This window comes from Hypanus sabinus, chromosome 2 (genome assembly GCF_030144855.1).
Source record: "Hypanus sabinus isolate sHypSab1 chromosome 2, sHypSab1.hap1, whole genome shotgun sequence".
NCBI lineage: Eukaryota > Metazoa > Chordata > Chondrichthyes > Myliobatiformes > Dasyatidae > Hypanus > Hypanus sabinus.
The window spans coordinates 125,677,918-125,698,013 of NC_082707.1; the positions used below are offsets into that span (position 1 = coordinate 125,677,918).

A 20,096-nucleotide genomic window follows, 5' to 3' on the forward strand; every position below is an offset into this window, starting at 1 on the left:
TAAACCACCTTGTTTCATTGTCTCAGGATAGAGCAGGTACAGATCCGTCAAAAATCTGGGTGGAAAATGCAGAGAACTATGAGGTGTCCCATTTTTGAGGGTCAAATGTAAGAGGGAAGAATAAAGTCATTTCCTTGGAAGCATTGATGTTCAGAGAGATCTTCAGAGGTATCACAAGTGGATAGAGTGGTAAAGGAGGTGTACAACATGCATGACTTCATTGGTCATGGCACTGGGAAGTCATATTGCAGTTTTGGTAAGGCCATATTTAGAGTAGCATGTGGGCATTTCTGGTCACTGCATTTTTGGAAGGATGAGGAGAGACTTTAAAAAAGGTTCACCAGTACATTGCATGGAGTGGAGTGTAGAAGGCTGAGGTGTAACCTAGAATAAGTATTATAATGAACCTGTAATATTATTGTAATAAACCTGATTTTGATTCTGAGATGTATAGACAGGATAAATGTTTGGAGGCTTTTTCCCTGGGTGTAGTTATCAAATGCTAGAGGGCATAGGATTAAGGTGTGGGGTGGGGGAAGGTCAAAGAAGATTTATGAGGCATTTTGGTTTTTTTAATTACACAAAGTAAGTGGTAGGTGCCTGAAAGGCTTTGCTATGGGAGATAGTAGATGCAGATATAACAGTAAAGTTTAGGAGACATTAAGACAGACATGTGAAAAGGCTGGAAACAGCGATATAGGGCAGATGATACTACTTTAGATAGGTATCATAATCAGCAGACACATGGTTGGGCAAAGAGCCTGTGCCTTAGCTGAACTATCCTATGTTAAGTGAGTATATTTTCTGAACGCTGAGTGGAGAGCAGCACGAAGTATCAGCTAACAGGCATGTATACCCTGCACAAAGAATTATAATATACTCTATATCCTGTCCTAGTTTATTTTTAATTTCAAATTCCACCTTCCTCCCATATTATTGGCAGAGGGACATTTTTCAGTTGTGCCTGTTGCTGGGGCAAGGGTAAGGAAGGTTAAAAGACCACTTCATTCCTGAAAATAAAGTTGAGGGCTATCAACAGGAGTTTTCCCTTCAGTCACCTGTGAGACAAAGGAAACTGAATCATCAGCAAATGCCAGAGGCTGTTAAGTGATCCAATCCTAGCACACTAACAATCACTGAGCAATGCAGAGTCTGCCAGAATCTCAGCCTTCATTCAGCAGGTGCACCAAGGAGGACACACCGCTGTGGTAACTAAACAGTGAGAGAGATGGGGTTTCAAGTCACATGAACTAGCCTGATAAACTGACGCCGTTGATGCAATTCCCTGTTAATGTGGAAATATCCAATATCACTGACCATGTTGATGGTGATGGCTGAAAGGCAGAAGGAGGGATGTACAGTGCAAGTAGAGCTATGTCAAAAATCGGAATCCAGTGTACAGCCCAAAGATTTACTAAAAACACTTGCTAAGTCCTCACAGAGTGTAAACCCCATCCCCCTCTGGCAACAGGATGTTTGGCATATTTCCAAAGTGGAGACAGCCATCAGAAAATAGGTTTGTCACAAACTGCTTAAGATCGGGGATTCAGATTTCTCCCTAAGACTCACACAGTTATCAGCACTGGAAAGTCATTTAAAAGTTTAACAGCAAGTTCTGTAACATAAAATAATTTCAACACAAATTTAAAAAGCATCAGCTCAATATTCAAAGCATCAGTTCCATTACAGTTATAAAATCAATGCACATAGTTTTCAATATTTAAACCACTAGCTAGAAATTCAACCCTAGCTTCATTGTTAAATGAGGTGATATGGCAAAAGGCGGCACATAGCACTCTGTCTCAGGAATTCAAATCTGGACTTGGATTGGACTGACTCCAGAGATGAAAACAAGCACAAGCTGATATGTTTGCAGTGACCATAAATGAGTTATCCACCATTTTCTTTAATAGAAAATGTTCTGCCGCCTCTAAGAAGTAATGGTTAATCCTTCCAGTGTAAACAATTGGAAGGTTTTATTGGCATCTGAATTACCAACTAAAATGACACACATTAAGCAACCATATTGGAAGACTCATAATGTACATTTACAGGTTGGGCTACAAAAACCAAGACAAATTAATTACAAAACACTGCTGCTCAGCAGCGGATGATTAAACAGAATCACTATTCCTAAAAAATAAAGCTGACGGATAAATGCTCATTAGAGCAGAGTGCCATCAGTACAAGCTGATCGATGACACTGTTGACTTTTCCAAAGTTCTCTGTCATTGAGCACAATTTAAATAATAAACTTGCATCATTAGTTGCTGGGTGTTGCAGAGCCACTTCGATGGCTACGGATACACAGCAGGGGGATGGGTGGTTTTACGTTCATTATTGTCATCACAATTACCATGAATCTTCAGAGCTAAACTCTATCCTGTCAAACACACTGCAATTTGATGCACATGATAATGACAGGCTTTTGCAGACAGAACAGATGGTAGGTCAGAGAATAGAGACAGAGAAGAAAGGGAACACGAGAACACCACATGTAACCAGAAACGTGTTTTAATATTGAAATAAGGACAAAAGCTTTTTGGCAATAGAAGACCCTTCAAATATTTGGAATGAGTTTAGGATGCTGGCTTGCTGAAGCTCTCAATACTGAAATGCATTTTCACTTCAATAACTAAACCCATGGCCTAAACTTAAAAGTAATACAACATGGAAGCAGGTCCTTATGCCCACAATGAGACTGCGCTGACCATTTATACTAACCTTAATTAATCCCATTTTCTTCTTCCCACATTCCTTTCAATTTTCCACAGATCCTCCCACTCAACTGTACAAGAGTCAATTTCAAGCTGTCAATTAGCCTGTCAGCCCCCATGTCTCCAGGCTGCAGGAGGAAACTGGAGCAGGTGGAGGAAATCACACCATCACTGGGAGAAGCTCCACAAACAGTAGCAGAGATCAGGATTAAATACAGATCTCTGAAGGCTGTGAGGTAGCACTTCTACTAGTTACATCACTGTGCCACTCCAAAATCACCACAATCTGTAGAGCACTTCATATTAGACATGTCAGTTGGTAAGTATACTTATTATTGTTTACAGAATAAGATACCAACTACGAAAGTGGGTGAATGAACAGCAGATTCAATTTCCCTCAGACAAGTGCGAAGTGTTGTGCTTTGGGTAATTAAACCAGGCCTGGACTTAAACAAGAAAGGGCAGGGCCCTGGTGAGTTCATTGTACATATTAGTTTTTACCTCTAAGCATACGGAGTGGAAAGAGAAAGCAGTTTTGAATTTCTGGGTGTCAATGTCTCTGAGGATCAAACCCGGGCCTAACAAGTCACTGCGGCTACAAAGAAGACACAACAGTGGCTGTATTTCATTAGGAGTTTGAGAAGATCTGGTACGTCTGCAAAAACACTCACAGATTTTTAAACAAAATTTCCATTTGGTTACTGGGTGCCAATCTGGAAGGTGTTCTCTACATCATTTTATTGTGGTATGTTGAAATTGCATTCACCCCCTACCCCATCCCAACCACTGCACTGGTCTGACACTCGCACAAACTTTTCTGCTTATGCAGCTCCTACAGTCCTGCTGGCATTGCACTGGTGGCATTTTTGTGAGGCAGAACAGCCTGGCAGTGTAATCAGGTCTGGCAATTTCCACTATTTCTAAATATCTCTGATGATTAGAGACAGAGGTGAATGCATCCAAATAACTAACAAGTAAAAACATTAAAATTAATAAATTCCCTTAAAACAGGTTAACTGACAAAATTGTTAAACTGTTAAAAGTCCCACAGCTTTAATAAGATCAATGTCACTGATGAAATGAGTGGGAACTGCATTAGATGGCATGGTTGCCGCTGTCTTAAGCCTGGACTAGGCAGATTTACATCTGTACCAAATGCTTTCCACTTCTTGGTGATTGACTTAACTGTACTTCAAGGGACATTCAATGACTTGGAAATTTTCTTGTTTCCATCTCCTGATGTTCTTTTCAATAACCTCTACTTGGAGTGTTCTTTTGTCTTCACTGTGTAGTTTTTGCCAGGATACTGACTCACCACAGTTGTACCTTCCTGATACAGGCGTATTTTTACTACAATCAGTTGGAACATCTTGATTGTAGACATGTCTCCAAAAACAGATCTCTATTTAACTAATTATGTGACTCCCAAAACTATTTGGCTGCACCAGTGAAGATCTGGTGTGTCATATGAAAGGGGGTGAATACTTCTGCAATCAATTACTTTGTGTTTTATATTTGTAATTAATTTAGGTCACTTTGCAGAGATCTGTTTCACTCTGACACAGTCTTTTTCTGCCAATGTGTAAAAAACAACCACTGTGATTCAATGTTGTAAAACAATAAAACATGTAAACTACCAAGGGGGCTGAATACTTTTTATATGCACTGTATATAGTGTTGACATTGAACAGTGAACATATAGTTGATGTCACACAAACCTGCTGTGGTTTTCTCAATGTTGCCATCCTCACTTTTCTGCCAGATGGGTGTGGATTTACCACTACCACTGCCCTCATTAAAGCTCAGACGATCAACTGACCCAGGAGACCTCCGATTAAGACCAAATCTTTAGATGGAAATGAAAAAGAGCAACAGGATTACTGGTTTGTGAAGTAAACAATTAGGTCAATAAATTATAATTCAGAGCAGTTAATTTCTGTATTATTGACAATGTTTTTCAAAAGATGAACAAGATGGTCATACTTTTCTTAACTACTAGATAAAAATTTGATCTCCACCATCTTATTCCAGGATCCTTACTACATCAACAAATGCTATTTACAATTTCAAGTGATTGCGCTGGAGTTCTGAAGGACAGTCAAAATGTTGGAACTGTGCCCCCAATAGCCATCCTGGCAACTAATTCCAGACTTTTGTCATCATCCTCTGTGAAAAAGATGCCTCTCAGACTTTCTTTATATTTCTCTTTAAACTCTGCTCTTCTTCCTCTACACTCATGACTGCGTAGCTAGGCACCGTTTAAACACTATCTCTAAATTTGCTGATAAACCACAGCTGTATAGTCACAATTTAGACTTCAATCCATCAAATGTGACATTTCAGAAAGCTTGGGCTATGCAATTAGCATGAAGCATTATTAGGAGTTAATCTACACAGCATAGCAATATGACAATATACAATTACTGGCAACTTTTTCTAATGAGTTTGAATATGTATGTGTACTTGTTTGATTTGGCACTACTAATACATAGTTTACATACAATCGTCAAACCTTCCTTCTGCAGTTTTCTTTATGGATTTTAGGCACATTATTTCTATTTTAAATAAAATATCTTTGCAATAAAAACACATTTCCTTTCAATGTTCAACACCATGTTGCTGGATTATGGGCAACTGCTGCCAGGGATGATATAAAACTTTGTCAAGGAAACCATAGAATGAAACTAAAAAAAAAATCAACTGATTTAACATTTTTTTTTAGGAGGGCGGGAAGGAGCTAATGATTACAAACAGTGTTTCTTCCAGTGCTTTCCCCTTCCCCACTGTTGAACTTGCTTTGTTGTAAGTTATGAAAGTTTAAATAATCATCATGGAGATTAAATTGTACATGGGGTACCTATGAGAAGAATATAAAAATTATACACATTTTCCATCCAGATTTATAAAATCAATGCATGGACAGGATCTGTGTTGTGCAACTTCAGAGTACAAAATCTCAACTGATCATTTTGATGATTACAATTAACTAACAGGTTTAACAAAATCTATGCAACACAGACTAATGTGGTTGCTCATGGAAAGTACATAAATAGCTAGTATTAAAAATACATAAATAGCAACATTAATTAGACTAGACTTTTCCCACAGATTTGCAGCTGTGTAGCTCATTTGCACATTCCACAATAATCAGTAATGCTATATACTAGTCAAGCATCTCAAGAACTGATTGTCTAAAAATGATGGGAAAGAGAAAAAGGAGGTAGAAACACAAAAGCTATCAGAACAATAGTCACTTTCTGTTGTTCGTCATATCCAGTTGATGATCTTCATAATAGATTGCACATTTTTGTCAAACAGGGCACAGGGATTCATCAAACAGATTCTGAGGTAGTGGGGTATCACACAATAGATGTTTGAAGCCACCCAAAGGGTTTATATGAACGCCAGCGGCCTTAATTCTTTATAATACACTTCTGACTGAAACGGAAGAGAGAGCAGATGATATGGCCTCTCAAGTTTGTCAGCCATTAATAAGATTATGCTTGCACTTGGCCTCAGCCTCATTTTTCTTCTATTCTGTCAGCTTAGTCAAATAATTTACCTGAGACTTGAATATATTCAAAATCTGAGTTCCCGTGGCTTTCTTGGCAGTCGAGAATTCCAAAGCCCATGAAATTTTGAGAAATTCCATCTCTCCCCACCCCCACTCAATTTTTAGTCTTAAGGAGGTGAGGCAATGGTTCTTAGTTTTCGATTTCCCCAAGGGAGGAACCACCCATCTTAGAATTTGGCATTTCAATAAAATCATGCCTCATTCTTCTAAACTTGAGTAGGCACAGGCACACCTAATCAAACTTTTGTTCCATACCAATCCCTTCATTTCAGGACTCTCCTTTGACCTACCTCTAATGAAAGTATATCCTCCTTAAGTAAGGTCACCAAAACTGTGCACAGAACTCAAGTATAGTTTTAACAAAACCTTTATAATTATAGCGACCATTTATTGTAACCATATATACTATTTGTGCAAAGTGTGGTGCATTGTGTGCTATTTGCAATATGTTTTGCACCTTGGCCCTGGAGGAGCACTGTTTCGTTTGGCTATATTCATGTATGGTTGACTGACAATTAAATATGAATTTGAAGATCTCCTTACTTTTGTACACCCTCTCTTTTGCCCTCATAATTACCAAATGTACTTCATGCTAACTTAGTGTTTCCTGTGCAAGAACACTCAGGTCCATCTGCACTGCAGCGTTCTGTAGGCTCTGCTCACTGCAACAATCTTCTTCCCAACTGTAAAAACTCACATTTTTCCTTATTATACTCTATCAAATCTTTTCCCACTGAATTATTTATCTGTATTTATTTGCAGTCAATGCCCTCTTCACAATTTGATTTCCCAACTACTTTTGTATCCTCAATAATTGTGAATAACTATACTTCATCCCTTTATCCATATAGACGGTTAATGGTTGAACCCAGCACTGATCTCTATAGCACCTCATCAGTTTCAGCTTGATAAGTTCAGATGCAGATCACTGTGCCCAAGAGACCAATACCTGCCCATGTCGATCAAAGCCTTAATGAACTTGTCAATGAGAATCAATTCATAGGAAGTGGGCAGTAATGAAGCAAACAGCATTAACTGCCCATCTTTGAACTGGTGGTATTGAGTGGTCACTTTGGATTTCTGGAATTCAGCTCATTTGATTAGCCTGTGGATAAAGACAGTAATAAGGTCTGAATCAGAGCAGCTCACAAAGAGCCCAAACTGTTTTGCAGATGCCAGATGATTAAACAGAAATTGATTTGATATTAATGACAATTTTCATCATTTTGCTTAAGGGAGTTGGTATTTGGCTGAATTAGATCTGTCCTGATTTTTAAAAAGTACAACAATTTCCCCACATTGTCAGTGAGGTAGGCCGGAAGACGGTCTAGTTATGAACCACAAATATTTGGCACTGTAGCCAAGTTGTGTAGGCTTCAACACACTTTTGTGTATGACTGCACCTCTGGAAGATGTGATTTGAATTGGTGGTGGACTGCTTTGTGTGGGAAATGTTGATTGATCACCTGACACCCAAGATTGTCTCTTGTATGCAAGTCCTAGTTTCTGCCATCATTTAGGATGGAGACAATCATGGTGAGATCTCCTCCCACCGGTTAATCAACCAACCTCCATCATTCCTGGCTGAATGTGGCATGATTGCTGAGGTTTTATCTGATGAGATGTAGGAAAGCTTTTGAGATCAGCTGCAAGAAAATTAGTGCTACTGTACTGATGTTTAGCTTCACCAGTTTGATACCTCATTAACCTTTTACTTCTCCCCCATCTCTGGCTTGATGTGACTGGGATTTTAAATACATTTTTCTGCCTCTCTCAGGTGATTATACAAGGTTTCAGAGTTGGAAGACAAATCCATACAGGATGTTGCACAATACAGTACAACTGGTTTTTTTAAACAGGTTGAATGGCCTACACTCCATTTCCTGCCTTATACCATTTCATGTTAAAAAGTGCAGAGTGCGTGACCAATGAAGAAAGTGAGGAGGCACTACTCTATATTTTCTCCCTCATTAAATATAAATCCTGCTTAGGCTACCAATATTCTGTTGCGCATCTATACTGGTCTCAAAAAGGATGACTCTAGGTAGCCTTGTGTGCACTCATGGCACAAAATTACTTATAGTTCAGCATAACCTTGGATCTAATTCAGGAAGCCAATAATAATCTTGCAATCCAGATTCTTAATTATGATGATTCCCTAATCCACATAGGTTAGCAAATAAAGAAATTCCCCATGAATCCACTCCAGGATTAAATTTGGCAAGCAGTCATTGTGATTCAGTAGCTAAACTCACAGGTTAGCTGACAAGATGGACAGAATTGGTTTTCTGATATTCAGGTAAATATTTTTTATTACCCTCCCTCTAGCAAGTAAGAAAAATGTGATATTCATTCAAACGCATGAATTCTTAACTAAACACTTAAAACTGGCATTTATGCACACTGTTCTCAAATATTAATTACATATTCTCAATTGTCAACTGAGTCACAGGCATTATTCCAATTTTATTACTTGTTAAAGATAGTTTTCAATATGTCTTTTAAAGAATATCTTTCTCTTCATTGGCCTAATTTGTTCAAAGTTCGAAGTATGTGCTACCATATACTACCTTGAGATTCATTTCCTTGCCAGTATTTACAAAGGAAAAAAATAGAATAGAATTTACAAAACTATACATAATCAGACAAATGCTGACAACCAATGTGTAGAAGACAAATGGTGCCAATAAAAAAATACTGAAAACAAGAGTTGTAAAAAGTCCTTGAACGTAGGTCTGTAGGTCATAGAATTAGATTAGAGTAATGATGATTGAATTTATTCATTCCAATTCAGGACCTGATAGCTGTAGAGTAATAATTGTTCCTGAACTTGGCGCTGTAGAATCTAAGGCCTCCTGCCCAATGGTATTGAGAAGAGGGCATGGTGTAGATGGTGAGGATTTTTGATGATGGATGCTGCTTCATTGCTTTGATGGTTGAGTGTCTTTAATGATTGATGGTAACTATTTTTTAAAAAATCAATTATCTACCTCATCACCTGAGGACACAGGTTATGGGAATACAGTACATATTAGATGGGACTATTTTTACTGTGGTTGGTAGGTTTGAGAAGGTCACAGGAAAAACACGAGGACGGTGCAGTAGAGGTGCGAGTTTAGACAATGATTGAGTGTAGGAGAGTAAAAGGTGACGTACACTGAGGTGGAGCACAAGGTCATCAGGTATGGGAAAAGGCTGCAAAAGCAGTAGAATGAAGGACAAAGTGAGAGGAGGAGGGAAGAAATGGATATAGGAAAAGATGGAGAGGAAGACAGAGCAAAATAATAAACAAAAGTCACAAGGTAAAAAAATTGGAGTGATAACAAGAATGAGAAAGTAAGAGCAAATGAAAGGAAGTCAATAAGAAAAACGAGAGAGAGAAAAAAGAATTCATGCAAAAATTTAAAAAAAAACACTAAATACACACAAGGTTATTGGTGCTACGCCAGCTGAGGGCAGAAGATCAGTATTGGATATCATGATGAGAGTTAATTTATTGAATGATAGATAGGTAAACATCAGGGCTAATATTGGCATCACGAGCTTGGAGCTATCTACTGTGTCTACAGCAGACCCTGTGTGGATTACTTCTGAAGAATTGCCTAGCATGCAATTATTGGGTGCAAGCAGCACATGGATTATTTCTACTTTAGTTCAGTCTAATGTCAGAGCCAACAATTAACAGGAAATGAGTACCTAAATAGCAGATATCCATCACATCAGTCTCTCAGTTAGTTTGCTCAGCAGGGCACAGGCAATTTGTACAAACTGAAGACTGCTCTTTAATGTACTGCCAGGGGCTGCCAACCGAATAACTAACTGTGATTATACATACCCATCAGGGATAGACTTTTGCCTTCGATGGCTGCCACCGCCGGATCCTGCATCACTGGAAGAAGACAGATTGCTGGGAGAATTGCGGCTATGCTGGTTTCGTCCCATAGAGATCGATGCTGCTGAGACATAAGGACTGTCCATTGAAGATATCAACCTGCAGTGGTCAATAGGAGGCAAACAACTGTTATATTTGAGTTCAAATAACTCTTTCTTCTCTTCCCAATACATTTTCCAGAATAAGATTGTTATCTGTTTTAAGAATAAAAATGAAAACAAATATTGTATCACCTTTGTGTCTTCAAGTTCCCTTTTTTCACAACCTAGTCCTGAAGACATTGATGGTTGTGTCTACCTACTCTTCTCCATACATGTATGCTAAACAGTTAAAGGTTGTATCATACAGACTCTGACTAGTGGAGTGGTGTCGCAGCAACAACCTTGCACTCAACGTCAGTAGGATGAAAGAGCTGACTGTGGAGTTCAGGGAGGGTAAGATGAAAGAACACATACCAATACTCATAGAGGGATCAGAAGTGAAGAGAGTGAGCAGTTTCAAATTCATGGGTGCCAAGATCTCTGAGGACCTAACCTGGTCCCAACATATCGATGCAGTTGCAAAGAAGGCAAGACAGCAACTGTACTTCATTAGGAGTTTGAAGAGATTTGGTATGTCAACAAATACACTCAAAAAATTCTATAGATGTACTGTGGAGAGCATTCTAACATGCTGCATCACTGTCTGGTATGGTGGGGAGCTACAGAGGGTCGCAAATTTAGTTGGCTCCATCTTGGGTACTAGCTTACAAAGTACCCAGGGCATCTTCAGGGTGTCTCAGAAAGGCAGCATCCATTATTAAGGACCTCCAGCACCCAGGGCATGCCCTTTTCTCACTGTTACCATCAGGTAGAAGGTACAGAAGCCTGAAGGCACACACTCAGCGATTCAGGAACAGCTTCTTCCCCCATCATCCGATTCCTAAACAGACATTGAACCTGTGAACAGCACCTCATTTTTTAAATATATATTGTTTTTTTTCACAATTTTTAATCTAGTCAACATATATGTACTGTAATTGATTTACTTATTTTATTATTATATTTTTCCTCCTCCTATATTATGTATTGCATTGAACTGCTGCTGCTAAGTTAACAAATCCGTGACACATGCCAGAGATAATACACCTGATTCTGATTCTGACTGCTGTTTTGGTCTCTCAATGGAGTTGAAGGAGGTGGAAAACATTTCTTCCGCTTGCAGGATATGTGCCAGGACGGAGATAGTGGGGAGGGATGAATAGACAGGGGAATCAGACAGAGAGAGCAATCACTGTGGAAAGCCGAGAGTGGGGAAGGGGGTGGTGTTAAAGGTATGTTTGGTGGTAGGATCCGTTGAAGATGGTGGAAGTTGTGGAGAACAATGTGCTGGATGCAGAGGTTCACGATGTGGCAGGCAAGGGAAGGACTATCCTTCTTGGGGCAGTGGAGCGAAGGTGGCTGTCTGAGAAATGAAGAGATGCAGCTGAAGGCAACATCAATGGTGGAGGAAACTCCATTTATTGAAGGAAGTCATCATCTCCGATATACTAAAAAGGAAAGGCTCATTCTGGGAACAGCTGCGGTAGAGACGGAGGAACTAGGAAAAAGGAATCGCTTTTTCACAAGTCAGAGGGTGGGAAGAAGTGTAGTGAAAATAGCTGAGAGAGTCAGTAGGTTTAGAAAGGGTATCAGTAGGCAACCCAACTCCAGAGATCGAGAAAGGAAGGAAGGTGCTAGAAATGGACCAAGTGAATCTGAGTAGAAGGTCAAAATGCATCCAACTGTTATTGTTGCTTGATCTGATTTCAGTTTATTGCAGCTTTGGTAATACTAATTTCCTTTATTAAATAAAGCATAAAGTGGTTTATGTTTCAGTTTATTGCACACCAGGTAGGCCAAATACTACTTGCTGTCAGCTATTTGAGATATAATCAATCCTTTAATATCGAGCATGAAAGAAACACTTAGTATTCATCTGATGAAACAAAAAGAGGTAATGCACTGCCTGAGTAAATATGAGTGGACCAGGTTGCAGTTATGTTTCCATACACAACATCCCTTCACTGGATTGACTTGCAATCCTACTAAATGATACCAACTGCATTCTGAGTAAAAAGAATTATTTCTCAAATTTTCTAAACCTTGCTTTAAGTCACTGCTATCTGGATATGGATGGCAGGGGAGTTTCTCGCTGTGCATCCTGAGCATACTCTAAAGTTTTGTTTATCGTAACCAGCTTCCTCCACTCCAAAGTAAACAAGCCCAGGCTATCCTGAACCTTGCCTTAACTGAAAAGTTGCATTCCAAGTGACTACCTGGCAATTATCCTCAGTACGTTCTCCAGTGGAATCACATGCTTCATATTTTATAGCAATTAGAACTACACACAGTACTCCAGCTGTGGCCAGACTAATAGTTTATATAGGTGTACCCTAACCTTCCTGCTCTTGTATCCCGCATTTCATATGGGTTTCATTGAAAAATGATAAACATACTGCAAAGTCAAAATGTACATACACCAAAAAGTAGACAAGTAGTAAAATACTTCACAATGTTTGCTTTAGATGTTATCACAAGCCTTCCGGCTGTCCAGCCTTCTTAAACAAATATAGCGCCTAGTCCACTCGCTTTTTGAGGCAAGTGGAAGTCACTGCTGTCAGCAAGCCTGATCTGAGAAACAAACACAGGCAACCTCTATCTCCACACTGCAATACATGAACCCCCAAAAATAAGTGTTCAGTCTAACCTCACCCGGTCATCTGTTCAAGTTCCATCAAAAACCAGATTTTAAGAGAAAAGAATGAAGCTTAATTAATCCATTTCAAAGTTGAGTTATGGAAAGGATCAAAAAAAAATCAGTGCCCCACCTCTCTATTACATCATAAACTCCTTTTCCATTTTCTAAGTTGTTACCAAAGGGTTAAAACCATCCTGATTGCTTTAAAACAGCAGATGGCTCCCATTAAATTCTGCAAATTTGAAGCATTTCTCTGGGCTTCTGACCAAAACAAAACACAGGTCAAGAGTATTTTGTTGTTACAGAGCTCAGAAATGGTAACCACTCACCATAAAAGTGTTTACTGAACTTGCTCATATAAACATTCTGTTCTTGTTAAACATTGCAAAAATAGGTTTGCTTGGGATATTACATAATCCTTAACAACCAACAAAAAAAGAACCTTTGATAGATTTCTTCATTCATATTAATTCCAATTTCTGCCAAGGCCTTGTATGATTGGAAATTTCTTTTGGAATGAAAAGGTAAATGTAAAAATATTATTCGTTAAAATTAAAATAGACAATTATTTGAAGTAAATAACTCTCAAGACTATTTTAGTGAATGTCAGATAATGTCGTGCAAAAAACAAAAAAGAAAGCATTTAAGCTAAAAAGAGGGCATATAATATAGCAAAAATTATTGGAATGTTTTAAAAACAAACAGGAGGCAACTAAAACAGCCATGAAGTAAGAAAAGATGAAATATTGGTAAGCTAGCCAATAATATAAGAGGACACAAATTATTTTTTCCCCAATATATAAAGAGTAAAAGAGAGACAAGAGCAGATATTGGACCACTGGAAAATGACACAGGAGAGGTAGCAATAGAGCACCAAAAATGGCTGTTGAACTGAATAAGTATTTTGCATCAGTCTTCTCTATGGAGGGCAGAATGCCAGAAATGTGAGAGTGTTGGGGCTGGAACTAAATGTCAAAGCTGAGAATAAAGTGCTTCAGAAGCTTAAAAAGTCTGAAAGTAGATAAGCCACTAGGACCAATAGACTATACCTTATGGTTCTGAAAGAGGTAGCTGAAGGGATTGTAGAAGCATTCGTAATGAAATTTCAAGTATCACATAGATTCTGGAATGCTTCCTGAGGGCTAGAATACATCAAATGTTATTCCACTCTTTAAGAAAGGAGAGAGGTAGAAGAATGGAAATTAGAGAACAGTTAGTCTGACTACAGTGGCTGGAAAGATGTTGGGTTCGATTACTGAGGATGAGATTTCAGAGTACTTGGAGGCACGTGATAAAATAGACTGAATTCAACATAGTTTCAAAAAAGGGAAATCTTGCTCGACAAATTTGTTGTGATTCTTCAGAGAACTTACTGGCACGATAGACAAAGGAAAGTCAGTGGATGTTTATTTGGATTTTCAGAAGGCTTTTGACAAGGTGCTACACGAGGTTGCTTAACAGGATGAAAGGCAGATAGTATTACAGGAAAGATACTGGCATGGACAGAAGATTGTCTGACTGGCAGGAGACAAAGAGTAGGAAAAAAGGCTGAGCTTTTCTGCTTGGCTGCTGGTGGTTAGTGTTATGCAACAGGGGTTGGTGTTGGGATTGCTTCCTTTCACATTATACGTCAATGATTTGGATGAAGGAATTAATGGCTTTGTGGTCAGGTTTGTGGACAATACAAAGATAGTTGGAGAGGCAGGTAGTTAATGTTGAGGAAGCAGGGTGCGAGCCAAAGGTCTCATACTGGAGGAATGGGCAAAGAAGTGGCAGACGGAATATAGTATAGAGAAGTGCATGTTCATGCACTCAGGCAAAAGGAATAAAGGAGTAAACTGTTCTCTAAATGTGGAGAAAATTCTAAAATCAGGTGCAAAACGACTTTGGAGTCCTCATGCAGGATTCCCTAAAGGTTAAGACTTGCAATTTAAGTTGATGGTAAGGAAGTAAATGTAAGGTTCGCATTCATTTCCAGAGGACTAGAATATGAAAGCAAGGATATAATGCTGAGGCTTTATAAGGCTCTGGTCTGACTGCACATGGAGTACTGTGAACAATACTCTTACTTAAGTAAAGATGTACTATTGGAGAAGGTCCAGTAAAGGTGCACGAGAATGATCCCAGGAATGAAAGGGTTAACATGAGAAACATTTGATAAGCCTGGGCTCACACTTGCAAGAATTTAGAAGATTGGCTGTGGGTGGGGGAGATCTTATTTAAACCTATCAAATATTGTAACGCCTAAATAAAGTGGATGTGGCGAGGATGTCTTGGACCAGAGAGCACAGCCTCAGAGTTGGGCATCCATTCAGAACAGAGATGAGTAATTATTTCTTTAGCCAGAGGGTGGTGAATCTGTGGAATTCTTTGCCACAGATGGTAGTGCAGGCAAATCCATTAGGCGTATTTAAGGCGGAGGCTGATAGATTCTATATCAGTAAGAGTATCTAAAGTTATGGGGAGAAGGCAGGAGAATGGGGTTGAGAGTGATGGAATCGTGGAGCAGACTCAATGGGCTGAGTGGCTTCATTCTGCTCCTATGTCTTACGGTCTAAATTAAAAAGTATTAACACAGCTAAATTTCAGCAAAGTCATCTTCAGGAATAATACATTACTCCAAAGGAAAAAAGTATGTTTATATTCAATGTGCTTACTACCCTGGAAATCCAATTATAATATAAATCACCATTTATACTACTTTTCAAGATATACGTAAAAGTAGCTTTTCCCAGCCAGATTCATTTATTATTCATTCAGCACACTTCATTCAATTTAATTATAACATGTCAAAACTTAAGATTCTTTACACTCCAATCTCTTAGATTACGCAAACACTTTCTCCATTTACTATGATGTTAGGATTCATAAAAATGATTGCTTCCATGCTCCTTGGAATACATTTGAACAGTTATTAAGACAAGCCAATCAATTTGATGACTTTTGTTTGAAATACTTTATCCTGTTTATAACTTTATGAAACTAAATTTGACTGACCCTGAAGACTGTGGCTTTAAATTTCTGTCAGAGCAGAATTAACTTACTCTAGCCAAGAACAAGTGTCAGATGATAATACTATCAATACCATTCAAATAGAATAAAATAAGCCACATTTCCTGCTTCTTATTAAATGGCGATTTCATGTTTGGCAAGAATGATATTGACTTGGTTTAGCTGTTCACTTCCCCACTTATCTATCTACTCACTACTGGTATAATGAGTATTTAGTTGTGTTATGGCATGGAGCCTCAGGCACTATATTCCAAGCATGGAGATTTAAGTTTTCTGCATTACCAAGATAGGTTCTTTAAATAGAAAATAATAAGATTCATTGGGTGTAAGATCTTCCACCTTCCACTATTATTCTATTTTGTCTAAAAGCAAAGGAATTCATGGATGAGCTTTTAGAAAAAGACTGATATCTGGTAGAAGTGCCAAAGATCATCCCACACCAACTTTACGTAAAAAATTCTTTGTTGCAGGTTGCTGACATTTGCACTGGGCATCTGAAGTGCTTCTGCAAGTTGCATTGATATATTCGACTACAGAACAGTTAGAAAGACGGTTTTTGAAATCAATGCCATAATTAATTTATTTCTGACAACAGCCATGGTTTGTCTACATTTCATGGCCATCTGAAGAAGAAAAATATCAAAGTAGTATTGTACATGCATACTTAGTAATAAAATTAACCTTTGAACCTTTTCTAAAATTTCAACAAATAAGTTCATATTATCCAGGGAGCAGTCTCAAAACAACCTTGCACTAAGTATCAGTAAGACCAAGGAATTGATTGTGGACTTCAGGAAGGGGAAGTCAGGAGAATACACACCTATTTAGGGGTCCTATGTGAAGCAGTGAGCAGCTTCAAGTTCCTGGGTATCAACATCTCAGAGGATCCATCTTGGACCCAAGACATTTCTGTAATCATGACATGACAGCAGCTCCACTTCAGTAGGAATTTTAAGAGATTTGTTATGTCAGCAAAGACTCTTACGAGCTTTTACAGATGTACAGCAGAGAGCATTCTCACTGGTTGCTGCACCACCCAGTATGGCGGCTCCAATGTGCAGGATCGCAAAAGGCTGCAGGTTGTACACTTAGTCACTCCATCACGTGCATAACAATCCTCACCATATAGGACATCTTCAAGGGGTGGTGCCTCAAGAACACAGCATTCATCATTAAAGACCCTCACAGTCTGCAACATGCCCTCTTCTCATTACTACCATTAGGGAGGATGCATAGGAGGCTGAAGACCTACACTCAACATTTTAGGAACATCTTCTTACTCTCTGCCATCAGATATCTGAACAGTCCATAAGACCATGAACACTACCTTGTTATTCCCCTTTCAAATTGTTTATATATTTTTGTAATGCATAGCAATGTATGTCTTGCACGCTACTACTAACACAAAGCCACAAATTTCATGACATAGGTCAGTGATAATAAACCCAATTCTGATTCTGAAGTTTCACTGAATCAATGAGATAAAAAAAAAGTGGACTGTATGGCAATAACCTAATACTAATATGAAAGTTCAAACAAAATTAAATTTTAAAACAAATATGCCTTTTTTTAAGCTCATAAAACTGAGTCTATACAGTGCCTATTAAAAAGTATCCATGCCCCTTGGACATTTTCATGTTTTAATATTTTACAACATTGAATCACAGTGAATTTAAATTGGAGTTTTTTTTAAAACTGATCAACAGAAACAGACTCTTCGTGTCAAAGTGAAAATAGTTCTCAACAAAGTGTTCTAAATTAATTACAAACAAAGCATAAAATAATAGATTGCATAAGAATTCACCCCCTTCAAGTCAGTATTTAGTAGGTGCGCCTTTGGTAGTAATTACAACCTCGAGTCTGTGTGGATAGGTCTCTACTAGCTTTGCACATCTGGACACTGCAATTTTCCCCATTCTTCTTTACAAAACTGCTCACGCTCTGTAAGATTGCATGGGGATTGTGGGTGCAGAGCCCTTTTCAAATCCAGCTACAAACTGTCAATTGGATTGAGGTCGAGACTATGACTTGGCCACTCCAGGACATTAACTTTGTTGTTTTTAAGCCATTCCCGTGTAGCATTGGCTTTACATTTCGGGTCATTGATTTGCTGGAAAACAAATCTCCAAAGTCGCAGTTCTCTTGCAGAATGCATCAGGTTTTCCTCAGGATTTCCCTGTATTTTACCTTCTACCTTCACAAATCTTCCAGGGCCTGCTGCAGTGAAGCATCCCCACAGAATGATACAGCCACCACCATGCTTCACAGTAGGGATGGTGTGTTTTTGATGATGTGCAGTGTTTGGCTTATGCCAAACATTTATTCTGATAGCTAAAAAACACAAATTTTGGTTTCATCAGACCTTAAAACGTTCTATCAGCTGACTTCAGAGTCACCCACATGCCTTCGGGCAAACTCCAGCTGAGATTTCATGAGATTTTTCTAACAGTGCCTTTCTCTTTGCCACTTTCCCATAAAGCTGCGACAGGTGAAGCACCCAGGCAACAGTTGTTGTATGCACAGTCTCACCCATCTCAGCCACTGAAGCTTGTAACTCCTTCAGAGCTGTCGTAGGCCTCTGGGTGGCTTATCTAACTAGTCCACTTCTTGCACGGTCACTCTAGACAGATTTATAGCTGTTCCATATTCTTTTACTTCTTGATAATTGACTTGACTGTACTCCAAGGAATATTCAGTGACTTGGAAATGTTCTTATATCTATCTCCTGACAGAGGTGTGCCCCAAAGAATGAATGACAGTTATAAGTTAGAACCACAAAACATCCCCAGCTCCCCCTCCCATGCATAAGCAGCAGCAAAGTAATAACCTCCCCCCAACACCAAAAAAAGCATCTGCACCCTCCACCGAGCACTCAATCGTGCAGCAAAACATCAATAGACAGACTTGCAGTACCCCAAAGACTAGTCGTTCACCCAGTAATTCAACATACCACAGCCTCTCTGTCTCTCCCTAATAAGTTAAAAAAAGTGTCTCAGTTTCACTAGTTTATATCTGCAATTAATGTAGATCACTTTGTAGAGATCTGTTTTCACCTTGACACGAAAGAGTCTTTTCCTGTTGATCAGTGTCAAAAAAAGCTAAACAGTAATTCAATGTTGTAAGGCAATAAAACATGAAAACTTCCAAGGGAGGTGAATAATTTTTTATAGTCACTGTATATGACAAATCATTTGCTGCTATAACCATACAGTTATGTCTCCAATGACTTCTGGCTGCATTGCACTTTTAAATGGCTCTAGGATAATAAACAGCTAACTACAAGAAACCTAAAGCAAAGATTATGCTTGCAACTGACTTAATTCAAAGCAAGTTTAATTCCATCCAGCTAAACTTAATTTGTTGCCCTTTTCTCAATAGGGTCAACTTTTCCCACTGCAATTTGGTGATTACCAGTAATCTCTCAGGTCCACATCCAATGCTTCAACAGTTTTTTTTAAAATTATGTACTCCTGCCGCAAAACAAAAAGATTCATGATATATGCCAGTGATATTAAACCTGGTACTGATTCTGAAACAGCATAAAGAACAAAAGAACTAATTATTTTTTCCCACAACTGTTCCTCAACTTCTATCTCAACTGTTGTTTTTACTGAGACCAGCTTCAACAAATACATCAATTTTAGGGTTCTTTCAACCACAAGGATAAACAGGGAGAAGTTAAAGATGACACTCAAAAAATTTTCTCGTCTTAGTAATTTTTGTTCATCTTTTTTGTATCATTTCATGCTCAGTCTCAAGAAGGCCAAAACAAAAGCTGAAGATGTTAGAAGTCAGCTGGCATCCACGGTGAAAAAAATGCAATTTCCCAGTTGCAATTTAATAACTTCAACTTGTCTGTTCTCACTAAGAGTTTTACTGTGTGCTTCAGTGATTGTCACCAGTATCTGTCAGTTTCAGTTAACTAGCATATTTGAACATTTGTGATTTATTTCCATTTAAGGCTTGTATTCCAGTGTTGCAGAGTAATCCTTAATGTGAAAGTAATTTGAAGCGAATACCATGAGCTAGTAATTACTGAAGTGAATAAACAGACATTTCAAGGACATAATAATACATTTTTTGTTCAGTGCCTACCTGAGACCTGCTGAAACACATTAGTAGTGCCGGAGCCTCTGTTTTCAAACTGTAACATGCACTGTCACTCCATTCAGCGCACTATCCT

The 20,096-nt window shown here is 38.6% G+C and overlaps 1 protein-coding gene across 22 annotated transcripts in view; it reads right to left on the bottom strand.

Moving 5' to 3' along the window:
- The window catches only part of sipa1l1 (signal-induced proliferation-associated 1 like 1), a 392,549-nt gene that overhangs the window by 43,073 nt on the left and 329,380 nt on the right, over window positions 1–20,096 (bottom strand). For all 22 annotated transcript variants that reach the window (XM_059954480.1, XM_059954471.1, XM_059954439.1 and 19 more), the window contains 2 exons: window positions 10,127–10,282; window positions 4,436–4,563 (listed from right to left, as the gene is read on the bottom strand). In XM_059954480.1, the coding sequence (XP_059810463.1) occupies window positions 4,436–4,563; window positions 10,127–10,282 (284 nt within the window). The remainder of the gene's footprint in view (window positions 1–4,435; window positions 4,564–10,126; window positions 10,283–20,096) is intronic.